This window comes from Aulonocara stuartgranti (assembly GCF_965226115.1).
Source record: "Aulonocara stuartgranti genome assembly, chromosome: 22".
NCBI lineage: Eukaryota > Metazoa > Chordata > Actinopteri > Cichliformes > Cichlidae > Aulonocara > Aulonocara stuartgranti.
The window spans coordinates 2692122-2714322 of record NC_138957.1 but is presented as its reverse complement, the minus strand read 5'-3'; the positions used below and the strand labels follow the sequence as shown (position 1 = coordinate 2714322).

At 39.3% G+C, this 22201-nt stretch overlaps 2 protein-coding genes across 3 annotated transcripts in view; both read right to left on the bottom strand.

Moving 5' to 3' along the window:
* nxph1 (neurexophilin 1) overlaps window positions 1–7234 on the bottom strand; it is a 73014-nt gene extending 65780 nt beyond the window's left edge. Inside the window, exon 1 of one of the 2 annotated variants that reach the window (XM_082521171.1) lies at window positions 6781–7234. In XM_082521171.1, the coding sequence (XP_082377297.1) occupies window positions 6781–6834 (54 nt within the window). In that variant the 5' untranslated portion in view covers window positions 6835–7234. The remainder of the gene's footprint in view (window positions 1–6780) is intronic. The other variant, XM_082521170.1, reaches the window with a different exon arrangement.
* An 8779-nt stretch (window positions 7235–16013) lies between these two features.
* Window positions 16014–22201, bottom strand: part of LOC309698623 (thrombospondin type-1 domain-containing protein 7A-like) — a 180982-nt gene continuing 174794 nt past the window's right edge. The window contains exons 26-27 of the mRNA XM_082521193.1: window positions 20285–20372; window positions 16014–18163 (exon numbers count right to left, since the gene is read on the bottom strand). Coding sequence (XP_082377319.1) covers window positions 18076–18163; window positions 20285–20372 — 176 coding nt within the window. The 3' untranslated portion in view covers window positions 16014–18075. The remainder of the gene's footprint in view (window positions 18164–20284; window positions 20373–22201) is intronic.

Here is a 22201-nt window from a genome sequence, read left to right as displayed (position 1 = left end):
TATATATATATATATATATATATATATCTTTAATAAAGTATATATGGACAAAATTGTGGTGTGTGTGTGTGTGCGACTATAAAACTATAATAACTATAATAACTATAATATATATATATATATAAAACTATAAACTATAAAACTAATCTATAAAACTTTAAACTCTTAATACATTTTAAACTTGGAATACTTTGAAATGTGTTTATTATAATAAAATAAATCATTATAAATCATTTGTATAGATAAAGTTAATCTATTATAATAATATAATAAATAATAATAATAGTAAAAATGACACACCAAATTGCATATTCTCCTGCTTTCATCCGAGATTTCTGTCTAGAAGAACACTGTCCTTGGAAGAGCAAGGACCCTCAAGCTGCCAGGCCTCTGGCAGAAGACCTGTGCTCAAGGATGTATGTGTATATATATACATATATATAACACAAGTAACGAATAATGTTGACTTCAGTTTGCTACTGAAATTGAAACTGAAACATTTATTTTAAATAATTGATAGTTCTGTACATGCAGATCTTTCACTGGTCATCATGGCTGCTGTTTGTTTTCGCATTGATTTTATTAAACCATTAACAGCTTGTTTTGTTGTTTTTCTACTGTGAATGACCTGGCAGCAGAAGAGATGCATCTAACAAACAGGTATGATGCTGTATTCACCATTTATAGCTCTGTGACATGAGCTCCTGGATGCTGGGCCCAAAAAACCATCAACAAATCTGAATCAACCCAAGTGAAACAGTTTTCAGTTTGAGTGCTGTAGGTTTGTGCTATCTCTTTAGCTGCAATGAACCAAACACATGGCAGACTCCAGAGTTACATGAATACCTGGAAATGTAAAGCAGGTGGAATGAGGTTATCTAGTCCCTTCTTTCCTTTAGAAACACTTTGCTTCATGGGCTGCTTCAAAGTGCTGCTATCAAGGTGTCACACACTTCGCCATAAAAGGATTGCTCTATGTGGAGAGGGGAGCAAGTGCTGGGTGGGGGGTGGGTTGAGGCTTCCCTCAGGATCAAACCCAGGTCGTAAGCAGGGCTGGATTTTTCAGAACAACACCCTTCAACGATCAGCTCCAGCTTTAACCTTTGAACTGCGAACACGATTGAAAATCTGGAGCAATGCAAGGAGCAGAGAATAGAGGCTGTAGTCATTAATCACACACTCTTACCATTTCAAACATAATGCACTAGCAACACACACACACACACACATTGACAATACTACCATTTTCTATGGCTGCAAAGTCTGCGGGGCTGTTGTGGGAATATTTAAGGTTGATTCCTCTCTCCTTTAACATCAACAGAGATGCAAATCTAAGGCACATATCCCTCATTTGCCCTCATCTGGATGTGAATAATCATCCCTGGATGGTGCATGCAGAGAAAAGAAATAAGCAACGGACTTAAGTGCCGATTCCACGCACCACAGTAGGTGCGATTACCACTGACTTTATGGTAAAACACCAAGGTCAAGTGCTGTTTTGACTGTTTGTGGGAGAAAACTGTCTGAGCTCAGACAATCCGGAACTCACAGGCAGGATCACAGAGGTTACAGTTCATGCAGTGTGAAAACTGAGTCTCCTTGATGCATCAATTTAAAGTTCTACACAATCAGTCTGCCTGCCCAGACGCACAGCAGTGTCCTGATTGAAGGTCAAAGGTGAACTCCACACATGAGGTTCCAAGATTATTTTCTAGTTGTTTTAGCATGGGCCTTACATATATATATATATATATATATATATATATATATATATATATATATATATATATATATATATATATATATATATATATATATATATACATATATATATATATATCATTGTTGTTATATATATATATATATATATATATATATATATATATATAACAACAATGATTTATCACAAGATCTTGTGATTTGTATGATATTCATTTAAAGATGTAAAACTGGCTCCAATATATAAAATAGACTAAATTCTCCAATAACCATTTCATTACCACTGCTGAATGTCATTTTAATGGTTGATAGACATAAAAATGAAAATACTGTCCTGTTTGACTAATAAACCGATGCAGCCTAATATCTCAAACGTAGAATAAAATAAACTTGTAAGGCAAAAGTATTAGATTGGTCATTCATAAATTTCATGAAGTAATTCATAAAGAATTTGATATATTTAGGCTTGAAAATAATTATGAAAAAGTGAGTCATTTATTTGCGAGCTTTCTTTATGTATTATTTATTTCTATTTTCATTTTTAAACAACAGAGAAAAAGTCTGGATTTGAATCACAGTTTGATTCTATCCTTCGATTATCTTTTTCCCAGAAGAATATTTTTATTGTTTGCTTTTCTCATAGATTACTTTGAAATTTTAATGGGTAGATATATCTAGTTTTACTAATTCTTTTAAACCTTCTCTAATGAATACAGTTTTACCATAATAATTATCTTTCTTGATGCCAATTGAAATTCTAAATAACAACGTGGGGAGTGGGGAAAAGGTTTTAAAATTCCTCAAATCAGTTATTTATTAAGCAAAAAGAAATAGTGCTGATTTTTATTTTAATCATCTCTGATTTGTGTTATTGTTGGAAGGACAGACACTATAAACAAGAATGAAACCGACTGTGATAAACTGATCAAATTTTCCTGTCTGCTAAAGATCAAAATATCAAAGGCTTATCAAAACGTGTGTGCTTTGAGACTGGTGCCATGAAAAACACGAGGTTTTATTTCTGTCATTTAAAATAAAAGGTTAGGGGCAGCATGGTGATAGGATGAATACTCACAGAAAGAAAGTCCTGGGTTCAAATCCAAGCAGGGACCTCTTTTGTATGAAGTTTGCGTGCTCACCCTGTGCTCGCGTGGGTTCTCTCCAATAAGACCTGCATGTTGGCTTGTTGAGGATTCTAAACTGACCATAGATGTATATTAATGCTACATGAATGTGGCTTGTACTAAAGCCCTTCAAGTGGTCAGTAAGAATACAAAAGGACTATAACGGACTAAATAATAAAGGACTAAATTCCCACAAAACCTACAGAAGCACTCTTCAACCTCTCCGAAAACAAATGGAACGTTTTTCCGAACAATCCAAACCTCCTCGTGAATCTTCACATTGCAAACCCCTGATGTAGATGAAATAATTCACAGCAGCTGGTGACTAGTCACTAAAGACTCAGTGGAGTCACTAAATGAAAACCAGTGAGTGTAACAGAGCTGGGTAGCTGGGCTGAGCTGAGACCACTAAGGCAGCGGCAGGAACAGCAGCAGTGGGGGAATTGCATTGTTGTTATCTGAGACTGAACTCTGAGCCCTTTTGTACTTGGCTCTTTCCAGCAGCCAAGCTCTCATAGCTCTAAAGTGACGCCTCCATGCTGCTTTAAAAGCTAAGTAGCACAAAGGTTGAAGAAGGAACTGAGAGAAATGTTCACTTAGTCGACATCTGGACTGAAAAAGGAAAGCTTCACACATTCAGCAGCTCTTACTTGATGACCACACAATGCACTTGTCCACTTGTGTGTATGTGTGTATTTATCTTCAGTTGCACAGCATGTGGGCATTTACAAGAATCCATTTGCTATATAATTCAATTAATGCTGGCCCGCTCTTGATTTAAGCTTCAAACAGCTCAACGAAAGTATATTGGGGTTTTTTTTTTGTTGTTGTTGTTTTGTTTTGTTTTGTTTTTTTTTTGGGGGGGGGGGGGGGGATTATAGAGGAATGTAGATGTGAAGTTTGTGCTGAGAAGGGGGTCAGGAGAACGGTGGAGGTAGTGATAAAAGGCTGGTCACACTGTGTAAGGTGTGCTGTAGTCATCACAGTGGGACTTTCTTTCCTGCCTCCCATACAGACAGTTTGACATTGTAGGATCCAATGCACTGGTTTATAATAACACTTTAATAGGACTACGACGACTGGTGCCAATGGGACCACTGCATCCTTTAGTCCCAAGGGTGAGAGGGAAGGGAGCAGGGGATTGGGGGGCAGTAGCAGTGGTGACAGTGGGAGTTACAGACCCGAAAGACCTCACTGTCTGACAGTATCCTGTCTCGAGGCCAGTTTGGTATTTAAGCTGTTGTCAGTGACTCAAATCCTTAAATCTCTCATGTTGTCAGAATTTCTATCTATTAACTATAAAAATAAGTACAAGACAAACTGATGAGATCATCCAACCACAAAAAAGAGTCACTACAGCATCAAATAATAATACAACATGAGACAAAATTAAAATAAATAGAATGTTCCAGCAAGATAATAAGATCATTACCACAAGAGGAAAGGTTGTGTAATTAATATAATATAATATAATATAATATAATATAATATAATATAATATAATATAATATAATAACGGGCATAGGTGAGGTCCCTGAATTGCATAAGTGGACAATAAGGATGGGTGTGTAGACATATTTAAACAGTAATGAAGAAACTATGACACTTTAATGAAATGAATGCACTGTAATTAAATATAGTTTTAGATTACCGTTTCATAAGGTGTCAAAGAAAGACAGAATGAAGCTTCAAAATATTATCCATAACAACTGTTTAAATAAATCAATGTGAACACTACACTTACATAAATAATTGTAATAATAAGATGGAAATAAGACGCGTGAAAATTAAATAGTGGTCATTTTAAGTAAAAGTTCTGCTGTGTCTTACATGTGCAGCGGTTTACCTAGACTGTGCTGTTATCAGGGTCAAGGCACAGCTCTCAGACAAGAGGCTTAAGCAGAGACAAGAGCCTTTAACACAAAATAAAACCATCAAAGTTCAGCTCTAATCCTCGTTGCGGTGGATAAGGCTGATAGTTAACGGGCTCTATTATAAGCTCTGCTTATCCTAGCCGAGTTGTCGGTGTGTGTGTGTGTGTGTGTGTGTGTGTGTGTGTGTGTGTGTGTGTGTGTGTGTGTGTGTGTGTGTGTGTGTGTGTTCATTCCATACTCAATTCAACATGCCAAACAGGATTTATTGTACTGTGAATTGACATTACCATTCCACAATATTTAAAAATGGATATTGTGGAATGTGTGACAATTCTACAATAAATTCACAATCTTTTTTAATTACTATAACTGATACCATGCCTCAAAATTTGAAACAGAAACAGGACAAGGAAATATTAAGGGGGGATTTCAGAGAGTACTCCCCAAAGATTGGAGTCCACTTGCAAATTAATGTCAAGAAGAGAATGGTGTCAAAAAGTGGTCACACAACACAGGCTTCTAAGTTTAGTTCACAGTGAACATTTCAATTTGAATTTTAAAATAATCTTGTGTTTAGGCCTGTTATATTTCCTGTGAAGTCTCCGTGTTTCTGTGTATGCTTCAGAGTGTGCGCTCAATGATTTCAGCACCTTGGCCAGCTCCCCTCCGAAACATGTTTCCCCTATATTTTATTTTATTTTATTTTAAATAAATGAGTCGTGTATTTTGGGGAAGGGGGGGAAGGGGTGTGTGTGGATACGACCCATAATACCGCCGCAAAACTGATACACAGATATTATCCGGGACAAAGAAAGGGAAAGTTACTTAAATACGGCTGTGTGTTTAGTTAGTTGGTCATTGTTTATTTAAAACAAACAAACCAAAAAGAATTATGATTTCTTAATGACTACAGCTGTTTTCAGAGAACCTGAAATTACCCCGTGAATGCTCTGCTTCAATGAAACGGAATATTGTCTGCAATATATATATGTAACTCCACTGTTATGGCATTTGCTCGGCTAAATTAAAGAGTTATAGAAGACGAAGAAAAAAATGAAATAGAATCAAATTTATGTTTCCACTTTTTGTTTTCTCAAATTATACGAAATATCAGGCCCGAGAATAAAGCTTATATCTCGCTCTTTTCCAAGTAGACAGTCATCAACAGTTTGTTAAATCACGTTTGTGCGGCCAGATGAGCCTAAATCAGTATTGGTTTTGTTTGTTTGTTTGTTTGTTTGTTTATTGTTTGTTGTTTGTTGTTTTGTTTTGTTTTCTTGCTATCTCAAAATAAAAACCCCACTTATGACTAGACTTGTATTATATTAACCCGAAGCTGAATTGCGTCTTTTCAAGCTAACACGTTGTTAGTTTTTTGCGAAATACGTTTCAGTTGTTTAATCTGCTCACAGGATTTATTTATTTATTTATTTATTTATTTATTTATTTATTTATTAAGTAGCTAAAGAAATCATTCTAAAGTATGCAGAAAAGCTCATTTGTCACATTTCTCAAAACCGATCCCAAACTCCAACTTCCGTCTCTCGTTGCTTTCCAGCCTAAGAGGCTCCACAGTTTGCGTAAGACGACCCGACTGATCGGGAGTTTTGGTTTGTTAGGGCGCCCTCATGAGACATTTCTACTGCTGTGTCTATCTGCAATCGAACATGTAGGTGTTACAATTTGTACCTGTTCAAAATGAAAAGTATAATTTTAAAACATACCATGTAATATATTTGAGGGAATTTCCTTTGCGCATATTACGCACAGCGAATTTGAGCGTAAGGCACACCCGTCACAAGTCCTACTGTTCCATAGTTATAATAAAGTGTGTATCTAAACTTTGAATTCCACTTCTATACTTTAAGCAGTGCAATATAAGGTGGAATCCCCCGAACAGTCGCCAGTCTCACCGCCAATGTAAATGCATTTGGAGTACGCACGCTTGAAAGGGTAACAGACCTCACACAGTGTGGAAACAACAACAAACACGGCTTTTCTTCTTCCTGGCAGAATAAAACCGAAGTGCAGAAAAGTTGAACTAGAAGAAAAATCTAACTCACCAGGTAAAGCGCAGGCGTCAGAAGGAACACGGCGCACCAACACGTCACCTGCATCCTCCCGGAGCTCAAACTTCCACTAATTTCCCTCGGATGGTAGTTTCGGCTTTGACGACCATAAATCCACCTTGTATCCACTTCACAGCACAATCAAGCCCATCAGCTGCCCAGGCAACAAGGAAACAACGAACCCCATGGCAAGAGAACAAAGCAGAGAGTTGCAGATTGGGAACAGGATCGATCGGCCGGTGAGGCTGCTGCCGCGGCTTGACGTTAGAGGGACCAGGTAGCGACAACCAGCGCTTACTTAAGAGTTAATCCAGGTAGAGGGAGCAGGAGGGTCATAGTTGTGAGCACGTTCAGGTCTTGACTGTCTAATGGACAGCACGCTCAGCGGTTGGAGCGTTCCGATCTGAAAGGAATGGCGAGGCTTTCTGCTTTATAACGCGCTGCTACAACACAACCAGGGAGACTCTCGCTCTAGGGGGGAGGGACGAGATGAGGGGGAGCAAAAAAGGCAGGGGGGAAAATAACGGGAGTAAATTCCAAGATGTAGTGAGGAAACATTAAGTTTCCCTCTCTCGTGTTTTGTAACAGAGGCTTGTGGAGAAAATGCTGGTTACCTTGGTTGTGGTTTGTGCGTCTGATATAGATGAATGAGCTGACATTCTGAACTATGATGCCAATAACTTTAGGCAGCCCCCCTTCAACAAGGGAGCCTCAAACCTAAACAAACAGAGCACTGTAGCTGTTGTTTATAATTTCCCCTTTTCCTGTATATTTGCTGTTAGCAGTCTTCTTTAAAAAGATTTTCAACCACTGTTCAACACCCATCCTGTTTATTTAAATGCAATTTAAATTCAAGCATGGCAACAACACAAAAATCAACATGAAAAAGGGACCAAAACTACTTTGACTGAACAAATTAAAAGTTAAAAGGCTTCAGATTTTCACTGTATAAAATCTAGTTTAACACATTTTATAGCTAAAGTTTACATTTACATTACAGCTTCTTCTGTAATATTACTAATACAAATGAATACACTTGTATTTTTTGAATAATCTGCTATTTTTATTATTATTATTCCTTAGGGATGCATCAGTTTATTAGTATTCTTAACATTACCCAAAGTCTTCCAAATAAATCACAATTAAAACTGTACGATTTTTTAAATCTGTTTGAGCATATCGCAGGTAAAAGATTCAATGAAAATAAACTTTTGCAGAAAACCAAAGCAAAATGAAACTCGAATAAACACGCTATCCCAGTGCCACTCACCCAAAGGACAGTTCCTCCTAAACATGGCTGTGTGTTTACGTGTTTCTGTATGTCATTCTGTGTATCTGCTCACCATGCTAGCAGAAGCGAGTCAAGGTGACTGAAGCCTGCTTAGATGCTGAGCATGTGTTTCTGGTTTGTGGATAGACAGATAGGATCCTTTCTGGCAGTGAACAGACGGGGCAGGGAGGTGAGCAGAAAAGAAAAAGGCGGGTGGGGGCGGGGGGTTGCGCTTTAATAAATCCCCAGCAGGCTCATTGCTACAACATTGCAGTGGTCTGGAAGTGTCACCATAACTCAGACAGTGGGGCTGATGGGATCCTGCTCTGAATGGTCCAGATAGCCTTCACAGGACCAGCATGGCATCCAGTGGTAGTGAAGGTGACGATAAATCACGAGGGCCATCTGACTTCCATTGTGTCTGGAATGAAATGCATTCTGGTCTACAGTAAGGCAAAGGGCTCACATTTCAAGGTAAAATCCACATTCCCCCCTTGTTGATCAAATGTTTCATAGAAAAAAATAATATTTTTCAGTAGGACAAATTTGCTGAAGTTGAACCGGGACCTTTGCAGTGAAACCCAAAGTAAAAATGTTATATTTGCAGTTCTATACATCAGGATTTTCCATTTAAAATTATTATGTTTAATTTGTTTAAAATATCCATATATTATTGGATATGCAGTAAATTTAAAAAAAAATGTCTCTGCTGGGTATACAAACGTATAGTTAGATTCATAATTAAAAAGGTTGCCATGAGGACTGTAACTGAGATCTTTCCCTTTCCTTAACCATGGTATAATTGCCTTACATGGAAATTCCAGGACGGGAACATTTTATAAATATGTGATTCGACAGAAGTGCATTGCTGTGCTTGATCAATGTGTGAGTACCACTTATTTTTATATGCTGAATTCCTATTTCATTTTTCTTTTTTTTTAATGTTTCGTTTATAATGGTGCACGTTTGTAGTTTCCCTGTCTATTAGTTATTCAGACACAATTTTACACTTAGGTGAAACATTGAAAATTGAGCTTTTTGCCTCATTCGTTCAGCTCGATGTTGTATTCATGTTACGTTGGTAGATTTTTGTTTGGCTGTTTCATCAACGAAACAGTAGAAACTGGATGTATACATCCTGCAAGCATTATGTTTCCACATTGAAGACTCGAGTTCATTTAAGTGAAAAAATTCGCAGCTTTAATCACCATATTTTGGACATTTTTTAAACCAGTGTAACGTTTCCCTCTTTAACTATTAGTTGTGTGTCAGGTCAGTCAAAATTTTGGCCAGTGGCCAATAAAACAGGATGTATTTCAATCAGAGAAAATAATCAAATGTAGATGGAGTTCAAATAATTTAGTCGATTTAAAAAGGCCACAAAATGAAAGTCAGTTAAGGGAATATTTGGAATTTTCTCCTCCAAATGTTTTCTATAAACAAAACAAACAAACAAATACTATAAGGGTTATAATTGGAAAATGACATAATCAAATAACAAAAATAATCCACATACGTTAGCTTTGAATTTATGTTGAATGATGTCCAGTGGCAACTTATCTGTATAGCCTCCACAAGTGTACAAACCAATGCAGCTCATCACATATTAAGGTCTGAGTAGAGCCCTTAAGTGTCACATTTTAGTGCAGGGAAACAAAACATTTATTGTCATAGGTTGCTACAGTCAACGCTGGCTGTAAAGTGTGTCTTTCATTTCATGGCCCAATCCTGAAAATATGAGGAGGCTGGCAAGGAATGAGAAGACTGCTTCTCATTTAGATGACAGCCACAGAGTCAGCTAAGGGTGGCTTGACCTTGCTGCAGAAACAAATTAATAAATAAATAAAAGATGAATTTGTGTGGAGAAGCTATTTTGTGCATTTGGAAATGTTTCAGAAGGTGTTCACATTCACCAACATGGATAGTTAGTGAGAAATTACAAGTCCCATCGCCTTTCAAGGGCACTATACAGCATCAGTGAAGCAGAGAGAGTTAAAGCTCAGCTGCTGAGTTGTGCCACTGTCACAGAATGAGAACCATTCACAGGAGATATGTGGACACGTCCATAGGCTGCCAACCCGTACAAAATGGAAGAAAGACTACATTTCTTACTTCTCAATCAACCACCTGCACTCCTTCCTCTTTCCAGTACCAAGCCATCTTTCATTGACAGTGCATAATCAGTAGGTCAAATCACTAATTTTCAAAGCACACCTTTAGGCGCCCATTCAATGCTGGGGGGAAATTATAGGGTAGCTTCTTCCTAATAGCTTATCATTGAGCTACAAAGAGGAGGAGCAACAGATAAAGACAAGAGAGAGGAAGAGGATGATTGCCCAGCTGAGTGATGCTGGCGTCCGGTGGCATGAATATGTTCGGCTGGCTCGGCTCCACCGCCGATTGTGAGGGCAGATGTTGCTTTGGGCCCTCAGGCATGGCCATGATGCAGTGGCAGCAGGTTTGTCCAACCAGCTGCCGTCTCTAGTGTCATTCCACATTTGGAGCAAGGGATAGGAATCAAACTGGGCTTGACCAAAAGGGCAGGCTGTGGGGGTGCTGGGTGGGCAAGGGTGGGGGTGGGCACTTCACACCATGTGTGGCGACAAAAGGCCTGGCGGTCTGCAGTCAGGCTCGGGCTGCCAGTGCTTTTCAAGATGATGTTAGGGGTGGGCGGGCTGAGGGGGAGCTGACAGAGACAAATGGCTGAGCAGAGTGCTGGTCACAGGATGCAGCTGCTACACATCAATCGCTTCCTCATCACAGTTAGAATGACTGCCAGCTTCAGCTTTGAGCAAGTAGGTTTATTAGAGGGTATGAATACGGCTTCAAGTAAAAGCCACACAGAGATTTGAAAGTTGCGTCTGATAAAAACTTTAAGGACTTAACTTCTGTACATGGCTTCCTTCTTTATGGTTTGCTGCCATAAACCCAAAAAGGGTCTGCAATAAGCTTCTCAAAGAATAGTTCAAAGTATAATTCAGGTTTTTCACAACTTTACTTTTTCTTTACAGTTTTGGTCACTTTTTGGACAAGACTTTCTCTTCAAGGTTATTTCTGAGATTTGAGGGATTTTTAGAACACTGTAACATACAGGATGATTTTTGGGGGCAATGTTTACAGTAGATTTAGCAGTTATTTTACTTTGCAACTAGAGTAAATCCACCCATGATCAGTCTCAAATGAAAACAATTAGAAAGCCTGCCGCTGCTGCTCCAGTTGAAATTTCACTGTCAAACGAATCTTCCAGCTAGAGTATTTGACTTACCACTTAATACCCAAATGAAGTGTCTGGATGCATGACCATTTTTGCCATTTTTTTCAACAAACATGAGTTTGGTAAACATTGGCGAGTTGTGTGCATTCTGACATGATTTCTGAGATCACCAAGTTCGCAAAGTCACTCTTCATCACCATCTGGTGCTGCAAAAACTGTTTCCTGATATTTGCAGTGGCAGATTTATATGATTCACAGCACAAGATGAGAACTTTTCTGTGATTTTGCTCTTTTGCAGATCACTGTACTGCCTAATTTAAAACCTTCTCATAACAGACAGCTTTCCTGGCTGAGGCAGTGCTTTATGTATGTATGTATGTATGTATGTATGTATGTATGTATTTATTTATCTATCTTTGGACTTTGGAGAAATTTGAAATAAAGAATGATGGAAATCTTTTTACCAAATTTTAATGTCTCTGTAGTTACAGCAAAATCACTGTTTGAAGTAGATTTTACGAAATGACTTAATTGATCGGGGCAGGCTGTAGGATATCCTTTTCTTGGCTGAGGGAATATAATTGGAAGACAGAGACATTGTTATGTGAAGTGCTGATTAAATGAGGGGACCAAAACCATGCATTATGTCTCTTTTTACTTCCCAGCATCCAATCATAATCAGAGGCTCTAACAATAAAAGAAATGACATTCCTTCAACAGCAGAGGACAAAAAAGTAATCAGTGGCAGAGTAAAACAATTAGAAAATTAGATGTAATTGTCTACGCACCTTCCTGCATTAGGACAGAATCACTGCCTTCAAGATCCCTCTGCAACACAAAGCAGTGTGCAGTGAAAATATCAGCACAAGCCACAAGTCTGCAGCATTCTAAGCCCAGACAGAATGACTGACCACACAATGTGATTCCAGTTTGAATGTTTTCAGCAACATTTTTTCACGGCAGAGGTTAATGTACACTGACCTATCCCTCTCCAGCTAACTGCTCCTCCTTTGTCTTTTAGTGAAGCAGGAGTACAAGCGCAAGCTATGAGCCATGTCAGCTAGAGACTTAATAAGGTTCAGACGGCTCCAAAGGTCATCCAGCTTCTCAAAAGAGCAATAAAACTAATTTTCAGTTTTAACTGAATGTTGTATTTGAGGCTTGTACCGCTGCATGTCTTCAGTCAGGAATTAATAGGCAGCACCAAACCAAAATCCAGGTCTAACTGGGCAGTCTGCGTACTTTAAGCGATCTTTTACTGACATCTGCTGGTGAAATCGGTTATTACTGCACTAAAGTGTAATAATAATTAAAAGATTGACTACAATGTTTTCTCATCAAGTTTTCTCTCGATGATTTTAGTAATTAATTGATTAAGTCAACCAGTAACGATGCAGAAGAGACCACATCAGCAAACTGTTTTGACTGCTCTTTGCTCAAAGTTGTTAAGGATTTTAATTGATATCATATGTGTTTCATAACTCAGCACAATAACTGAGAGGTGGCCGGACCACAGAATAATACAATGATCTATGAGCACTTTGGTTAGACAGATATTCAACTTTATGCATTATAGAAAAATTTTTTTCAAATTAGTATCAGTTTGTAATCTATTATCACACCGAACATTTTTATTTCATTCACATTTTCAATCAATTATAACACCAAACTGTGCACAGTGAGTCCGGTGTCCGGCTCGCGTTTCTTCTCCTCCAGTCGGGCATCTCCCTGAAAAGAGCAGAAAAACAACTGCTCCCTACTACTGCAGTTGTTACAGACATGCTTCCTCTAGGTTGGTGTCAACCTTAACCCGACACCTTGAAGTTTCTGTGCCTTGCTGCGCTATCGCCAGTGCAGGAACGCCATCCTCCCATAACCCCAACACATTCCTAAGGCAGCCTCTCCTTGCTTATGCTCTATGTTAGTGTCAGTGTGAACCAGTCTACCTTCAGCACCCTCCTTCACATCATGGAGTTAAATACTTGCAACTAATAAGGAGTGTATCAACTCTATTATGAACATACACTGCAAGTAATGTTAAAAATAAACTTTATTAAAATGCATTTGTAACAGGTTTCTTCACGACAATGCTGTCCTGCAATCCCAGAATTTATGGACTAGTAGAGGCAGCACATTTGGTTTTTACTGGCAGTCCAGGGATGACCTCTCTGCTCTTCTCTGCATCTGGCTGATAGACGAACAACAGCACAACCAAGACCAGTTGTAGCAACAGATCTTTCTGCAGGCAAAGTTATAACATACCAGGAGCTGAAGTGTAACCCAGTGTTAAGAACAATGAAAAGTGTACACTGGAGCCACTGTCTGTGTTTTTTTAGGAGATCTTTCACATTTCTGGACGGGATTAATCTTCAAGAAACAAGAAGTGCGAAAGCGGATCGTTGAATGAAACCATGAACCAGAACTGGTTTGTAAAAATGCTGCAGCTTCACTGGTGTGGAACTGGTTTAGCTTTCGTCCGTCAGATACACAACAAAGCACTATTTTTGGTAGCGCATGCTAGCGGGCCGTCGTTATTACCGTGTTGTTTGGAAAATACGGCACACTTAAAATCAATACTTTGATTTTTCTGAAAGTCGACAGAGCCCCTTATAATCCCGTGTGCCTTATGTATGAACTCTGGTTGTGTTTACTGACCTGGAATCGATTTTATGTGCACGGCGCTCGAAAATCTGTCGAATGTTTCAGTACGACTTTGCTGAGCTACGAAGCCGCACCGCTTGATGGATTGTCGGAGCATTACGGCTATCGTAGGCGGAGCCTCGCGGAGTGATACGTACTGTGCTTCAACATACTGTTACCGTATTGTGTGTGTATAACCTCTTTTTAAGTTTTGTGGATATTATACATGGTTATGCTGAGGATGTGTCGGCCAGTTTCCACTGGAAATGCCTTTTGGTTAAACTGTCAGTAAAGAATTTGCATTTGCACTGTTACATTTTATATAACTTTTATATAACACATAAAAAACAGCTGCTTGTTTAAGTGAAAATACATTGATGGTTTTTTTTGCACTAATAAAGTTGTGGAGTTGAAAATTCCGAGAGGCGAATTACACATCATATATATATATATGTAATTCGCCTCTCGGCAGTCTATCCTTCAAGCTCGGGTCCTCTACCAGAGGTCTGGGAGCTTGAGGGTCCTGCACAGTATCTTAGTTGTTCCTAGGACACTGCTCTTCGGAACAGAGATCTCTACACAGCCTGCACCTGGGGTCTTGGCTCGTGTGATAGACCCCAGCCTCTATGGATCTTGTGCTCAGAGCTCGTTCCTGTTCTGCCATGATTAGTGCCTCTGTGCTGTCTTTCAGTCCAGCTTTGTCCAGCCACTGGTAGGATTTCTGGATGTTAGCCACCTCCTCTATCTGCCGGTGGTACATAGCGTGCAGGGGCCTGTCCTTCCATGATGGTTCCTCCTCTTTCTTGGGTTTCTGCTGCCGGAGGTATTCACTGAGCACGCTGTCAGTTTCTTCCTGATGTATTCGGGGATGTTCGTTGTCTCATCCTGGACCATGGTGCTCACACTCACCAGTCCCCGGCCTCCTTCCTTCTGGTTAGCATACAGCCTCAGGGTGCTGGACTTGGGTTGAAACCCTCCATGCATGGTAAGGAGCTTCCTTGTCTTGATGTCAGTGGCTTCCATCTCCTCCTTTGGCCAATTTATTATCCTAACAGGGTACCTGATCACGGGCAGGTGTAGGTGTTGATAGCCCGGATCTTGTTCTTACCATTCAGCCAACTTCTCAGGACTTGCCTGACCCTCTGCAGGTACTTGGTGGTTGCAGCTTTCCTAGCGGCCTCTTCATGGTTCCCATTTGCCTGATTTGAATTGAATTATGTTACTCTTATGTTACTCTTTGTCAAATACATTAAATTGGTGCTTTTCTTTTGTTGTGGTGGGGGCATGGTAGTACTCAGACTTCACCCTTCATCGACATGCTCCAACCTCAGGTTTCCAACTTTGTAGAGAAGGATTCAGCAGCAGGATAACACATGTCAGTGCTTTAAAAAATCTGTGCTTTAAAGAGTGAAGTACTTCAGACTGGAAAATAATAAGGACTCCTGACTGTCACCTAACCTTAGATCTACTGAGTCCTTTTGTGACTGAGAATGACAAAAGGGCTGATAATCTTTTGTGGTAAAGCACCTATGACCACAAGCTATAGTTCTTAAAAAAAAATGGAATGAAATCAAGCAGCAGATAAGAGCTTCCTCCCAAGAGTCTGACCACTCCCTTAGAGATGGGTTGAGGAACTTGAGTAGATTTGAGAATAGAGCTACTACTCCTCCACATCGGAAGCAACAGTTTAGGTGGTGGTGATGGCGTCTGACTAGAATGCCTCCTGGACAGCTCTGAGGTGAGGTGTTTCCAGCATGTTCAAGCGGGAGAAAGCAGGTACAGACCTAGGACACACATAAGAGATTGTCTCTCCTGATGGACTCTGAAATCTTTGGCATCTGCCCAGAAGAGAAACTGGTTGGGGACAGTGAGGTTTTTTCCCCTCTTGATAATTATAAAGAAAAAGAAAAAAGTCAACAATGATGATTCAGTTATTCTGTGTGCTACATTACTTAATTCCAGTTATCTACAGACTTATATTTGTAATGACTGTCAGGTAAAGCCCTAAACCAAAGACCAACTTATTTGAACCTTGTGTGAATACCTGTACTGCAATTTGCATGATTTAATATGTTATTAAAAGAATTAGAATAATATTTCCATTGTTTATTATCAGCAATTACTCAAATACATACAAACAAACAGTAGGAAAACTTGACTTATTTGTCACAAGCTTATCATGTTTAGCGCACCCACATTCACACTTCCAAGTTTGTTTCTTTTCTTTTCTTTTTTTTTTAAAAAGAATTTTATTTACAAATCATTTTCCAAGAAATATAAATTAAACATTCCACTGATTTACTACCAACAAACTCCACAGAATATTAAACTGCCATTTTCCGGCAATGTCTCAGTACTAATAAATACAACACTATCCATTCTGAGTGACTGGACCTTCAGCTTACTTCAGCCATTTTCACTTTTAAACATTTCTACACAATTATTCTTCCTAAAGTCTTTGAAAAAAATAGAAAAGCTGGAACGGTTCTGACATCATCCTCTGATACAGAAAGTTCAAGGGCTGAAAGACCAATTAGTTTTCAACATTGCTGAAGACTCCATAAACTGATGGACAATGAACATTACACTGGAGAGGCAATATCGGCTGGCAGAGGTCAAATTCAAAATGAGTCAAAAATCAAAGGTATACAGAAGACTTTAAGAGAAGAACCACAGAAAAAAAATTCCAATAAATTATTTTTGAGGATAAATAATATTTTTAAGCTACATATCAGAAAAAAGCCAGGCTGAGAGATTCCCAAATTCACCACATAACTGGTGCAGAACCAAGCTTAAAGATGTACACTTGTAGCTGATCGTAAGTAAATAACAAGTGGTCCAAAGTTAGTAGCCACTGGTAAAGCCATTATTTTCAATAATGAATTAAAAACAAACAAACAAACAAACAGCGCTAAAGTCAAAAATTTGGTGTTAAATATAATATTTCTTAGATGGACTCAACTGAGAGTTCTTGGGGATGAAAGAAACAATTTGATGATGAACTTATCTTCCATGTTTAGTTTTTTTAGACTTTTTCTTTGTTCTTTCCATGTAATAATCTAAAGGCTTTCATGATGTTTGAATTTTCCACAGAAGATTTTGATGTATGTTACGTATTTACAAAGATAAAATCACACAACCCCCAACTGGTTCTGAAATTTGGCCGCCCCTCCCTGAGCCTGTTCTGTCAGAGGTTTATTCCTGTTAAAAGGGAGTTTTTCCTCCCCACTGTCAACAAGTGCTTGTTCAAAGGGGGTTGGTTTGATTGTAGGGTCTTTATCTTATAATATAAAGCGCCTTGAAGTTGTGATTTGGCACTATATAAATTAAATTGAAATTAAAAAGTTTGTTACAATTAGTAAAAAAAATGTCAGAGATTAACTGGCAGAGTTTGGAACATTTAGCTAGACATAATAGAAAGATAAAGTTGAGACCACATTAAAAAAATCCTATTTACACAAAGTCCCATCAAATCATGTAAAAAGAGGCAATAGAAGAAAAATAATTACAAACATTGGTGAGTTTTCGTTTGCAAAAAGCCTTCTTCTGTACATTTCTACAACATCTGTATTGAGACAGGCTTACCTAGACCTAAGTACATATCATGCTGCACTAATATAGTGCAAAATTATCCCTGAAAAATGGAGAAGGGACAGGCAGGCAGAAGTGATGCTGTCTCTGGGATTTATTAAGCTCCTTTTTGTCTCCTCGTCATATTGTTTCTTGTGAGATGCACCGAAGCCATAATGACACTCAGGCCTCCGAATGTTCATTTGACACAGAACAAGTGATATCAAGGCAATGTCACTGAGCAGTGAAAAAAATGAGGGAATGATTTTCACAGAAGTATTTGTTCTGCGGAGACACTATTCAGTGACTGTTGTTTGAATATTTTGGGCAGTGGTAGATGGCAAAGAAGCAAAGGAGGACTTTCAGCAGGAAACAAAGAATCCATGAAGGCTCTTGTGAAATAAATGCCAAAATGAACATTTAAAAACAGATGGGGAAAACTAGGCTGCTAATGAATGTGGTCAGTCTTGATCTTTGAGGTTCTTCTTTTGCATGTGAACGAGTCTCAGCATTGGCGCTGATATCAAAGGGTTTCCACGGCGATGCCGTAAGTTCTGAAAGAAGACAAATGTTTGTACGTTGAGCAGGAAGACTTCTACATGTCTGCATCTCCATCGTAAGCCAGAGTCAAAGGCTTCAGTCTGTTGTTCATCTGGCGTCTCTGTGGCTTCTTTGGCTTTTTGCTACAGAACAAACAAAGAACAGGTGAGGAACAGTAAGACAATCTGATAGCAGCCACCTGACAGTAACTTCCACTCATGACCAACCTGTTACATACGAGACATGATTCTGTGTTTCTGTCATATCTGCCCTAAAAACAACATCACTGTCTTTGGAAGTTTATCCATCAGTCTTCAGCTGTCCCTCCTCATTTATACACTGTTGCTAAAGAGGAGAGCTGTACAAAATAAAGTCCTTTATAGTTTTCAAAATTGGCTTCAGAGTTATTATAACTCTGGGACAACGTTTAGCGTTTTCCACTGGTCACTGAGCACAGGTGCTACACATTGATACATTACCACATCACTATTTTCTAAACTTTGGTTACAGTCCTGGTAATATTAACTTAAAATAAACATTAAAATGTGCAAAAACGGTGATATTGCATTTGCTCTGCAATATGAGAGAAGTTGAAATTCTACATTTCCAGAGGTTTCTTCATATTGAAAGGGAGTTTTTCCTTCCCACTGTGGTCAAGTGCATGCTCATACCAAATGGTCTGATTGTTGGGGTCTTTACCTTGCAATATAAAGCACCTCGAGGCGAGTGTTGTTTTGAATTGTTGCTATATTAATAAAACTGAAGTGAACTGAATTGAAATTGTTTAACCAAGACTTAATTCAACTAATAAACTTGTACAAATATGATTCAATATTTTCACCACAAGGTCAACTTTTCAACTTTTTGCTGTCAAATCAGCAGCTTTTTGGTTTTCTCACCTCTAGTAGGTGATCCACTGAAATGATTGAACAAGCAATCTGGATGTTTGGGAACATGTCACATGTCGTAGAGAATAAAAGGAGTTAAGTAAGGCCTTGACTACGTGATAAGAGTTTCAAATGGAGCTGGGTGTGGCAGTGAGTGCTGTAGCTCTGGATGTTGTTGTGATGATGGAGGCTTTGAGAGCTGTGCCTCATATTGCTGTTGCTTTTCCTGCAGCTGCGGTTGCTGTTTGTTGCACCACTTTAACTCCTCTTGCTCTAGTTTCTGGCAGGCAGGACAGGTATAAGTGCAGCTGTTTTGCTCCATCCAATAAATCCTGTCTGAGGGGGACTTGGAGCTTGACTTGCAGCAAAGGCAACAACCACAACAACTAAATAGAGTGTGAGAGGGTAGAAAGAAAAAAGGGACAAGACAAGACAAGAAGGAACAAATGATAAGGGAAACAGAAAAATGAAAAACAAAAACAAATGAAGAAATAATTGTGAGCAGTGTTGTGATGGAGGTCAGATCCCATGTCATTTTATTGGATGATGCTTTTTTTTCATAATATGGCCTTTAAATAGACAATGCAAGATGGAAGACAGGCGTTACACTTCATTCTACATGAAAACCGAAATCTAAGAAGTCTGTTGACGTGTCGTTGATTTAATAGGCGCACTGACTCGCCTCTGTCAGTGCGCCCCAGGGCAGCTGTGGCTACAATGTAGCTTGTCGTCAACAGTGTGTGAATGTAGTGTAAAGCGCTTTGGGGTCCATAGGGACTAAGTAAAGTGCTATACAAATACAGGCCATTTACCATTTACCAATAGATCGGACTCTGACTTTTGAGCTTAGTATGGCTCAGTGATCAGGTAGACAATTGGTTGTTAAAAACAAATTGCTATCTGATCAGTGAACATGATGTCAGAGCCATTATTTAAAAAAGAAAAATCCTTACTGACTCGTCCTTATGGTCGCCAAACTGGCCAATGTGTGACATTCCCAACATCAAAAATAATCAAAAAAGTTGTAAGATTGTTGCAGGATGTTCAGATTCTTTTGCAACATCCAATCTGCAATAGCAGATGGGTGCTTCATCATGACAGTGCACACTCACAGTACACTGAAAATGCTCACCCGCTACGGATTTGACTCCCTGTGACTCGTCCCACTTTGATTTTTTAGGATTCTATTTCATTTAGTCCTAAACTTTATGAGACACAGTACAAAATCACTAATTGCTAATTAGTGAACTACATTTTAATTTGACTTTCTTTCATGGTGATCTCCATCACATCACTTAATGTACATTATTGACATCATGAGGGAAAAAAATCAAATTGATGATGAAGTCAGAACATATTTCAGATGTGTTACTTTACCATGCTAAGTATGTCATGGAGATTATAAAGACAAGCAGCACAAATGCTCCTGCTGCTACTCCATACACCCAGGTTTTCAGCTTCCCATCTGCAGAGACACATAGACAGCAATGGTCAGCACTTACGATTGGACAGTTTTATTTAGACAAAGGTGACCCGAGTAAATACAAAATGCAGTTATTAAATTATGACTTCCTTTATTAAATGAAAAAGTTTATCTAGGGTTATCTGCAAAGGAGCCCTCTAAACCTAATATTGGGTTATCAGCCCTCCCTTTTTTCTCTCTCTCTCATTCTATTCTTTTTCTTCTTCTTTTTTTTTATTTTATTATTACTTCCCCTATCTTTTGCCAACATAGCTCACCCTCGGTCAGCTCCGGCAGAATAACCACTCCAATTACAATGTGAATAATGACAGAAAAGAAAAGAAAAGAAAGCTCACACCACCACCTCTGTGTTTTACTTGTATACCTCATACATCTCTAAAGTTAGAAATATCCTGTCTCAGAGTGACGCTGAAAAACTAGTTCATGCATTTATTACTTCCAGGCTGGACGACTGCAATTCATTATTATCAGGATGTCCTAAAAACTCCCTGAAAAGCCTTCAGCAGCAAAGTCATTTAAAAATTCCTTATTTGGCTTAGGTGGTGGGAGTATATACAAGGAGCTGTACTGCGATGTATTCAAATGAGTGGAAGGGTGGGGAAGAGACAGGGAGAACTTTCCAGTGCTTGTGGTGAATTATCACGAGGCCGCCGCCCCTCCCAGAGTTGCGAGATTGACAGATGTAAACAAATTCAGATGGAGTAGAGTCATTAAGTGAAACAAAATCATTAGGCTGTTTCCACGTTTCAGTCAAGCAAAGAAAGTCCAAGAGAGGAGATCCTGGACAAGATGTCCCTTACCGGTAAGAGCGAATGTTTAAAAGACAGAAGTTGATGCTGGAATTACGATGCCAGGCTTAGCCGACCTAACAAGGTGTGCCAGCACATTGTGGTCAACAGTCCGGTCAGTTTTCCGGGGATGACGACGAGTTTTGGACCAGATGGACTGGACACTATTGAGTTAGTGTCATTGGTATTGAAGTTTCGCTGAAGCCCTCGGTGAATGTACGTGTGGCGGGGCTTGAAAGCGATGTCTGGATAGAGTTAAATCAGAATCAGAAAGGCTTAATTTATCTCCAAGGGGCAATTAAGAAAGTAAAGCGCCACAGGTAGAGAGTTAGGAAGCGGAGTTGCAGAAGTTCAGAGTACTGAAGTAGAGCTGTCGCTGGGTGACGAGCGATGGAACGAAAACAACCCAGGTGAGCACGGATCACACAGACACCCTGTGGATCCACATCTTGATCAGGGCTGCCGCTGAATGTAGACAGTTGGAAAAGGCCATGAGGGTAAAAGACCGAGCAGGCAGCTGGAGTGCGAGCAGTAAAAACCCGCAAATATTGCAAAAGCAAGTCAAAACAGGATTGTGCTTTAAATACGCTTAAAATACTTCAGTCAAGTTGTCGTCAATAACTTTAAAACAAAATAAAAACAAATAACAACGAGAATAAATCGGTGAGCAGCGGCAGCCAGATGCGCCAGCGTTCATTCAGCCAAAAGACTAGTGTCTGTGACAGCAGAGCAGGAGCACTGGTGCGGCCGGTATCGGACCTTTAATGCTACTCGGGTTCCCAGATTTTATCAGAGGAGGCAGGGTAGCCACCTGGATAACAGACGCAGTTAGTGCTGGCTGAGTCTCACAGATCGGCTTCATCTGAACTCTGCAGTGCCTGCTGGGTAATACTCATAGGATCAGAGGTTAAACAGTGAGCTCATCCAGACTTCCTTTATTGAGGAGCTGGTTCCACCAGAATGACACTTTTGATCTGTAATCTGGATCTTAACCTGCTCCAGAGCAGGTTAGGTGTGCAGCAT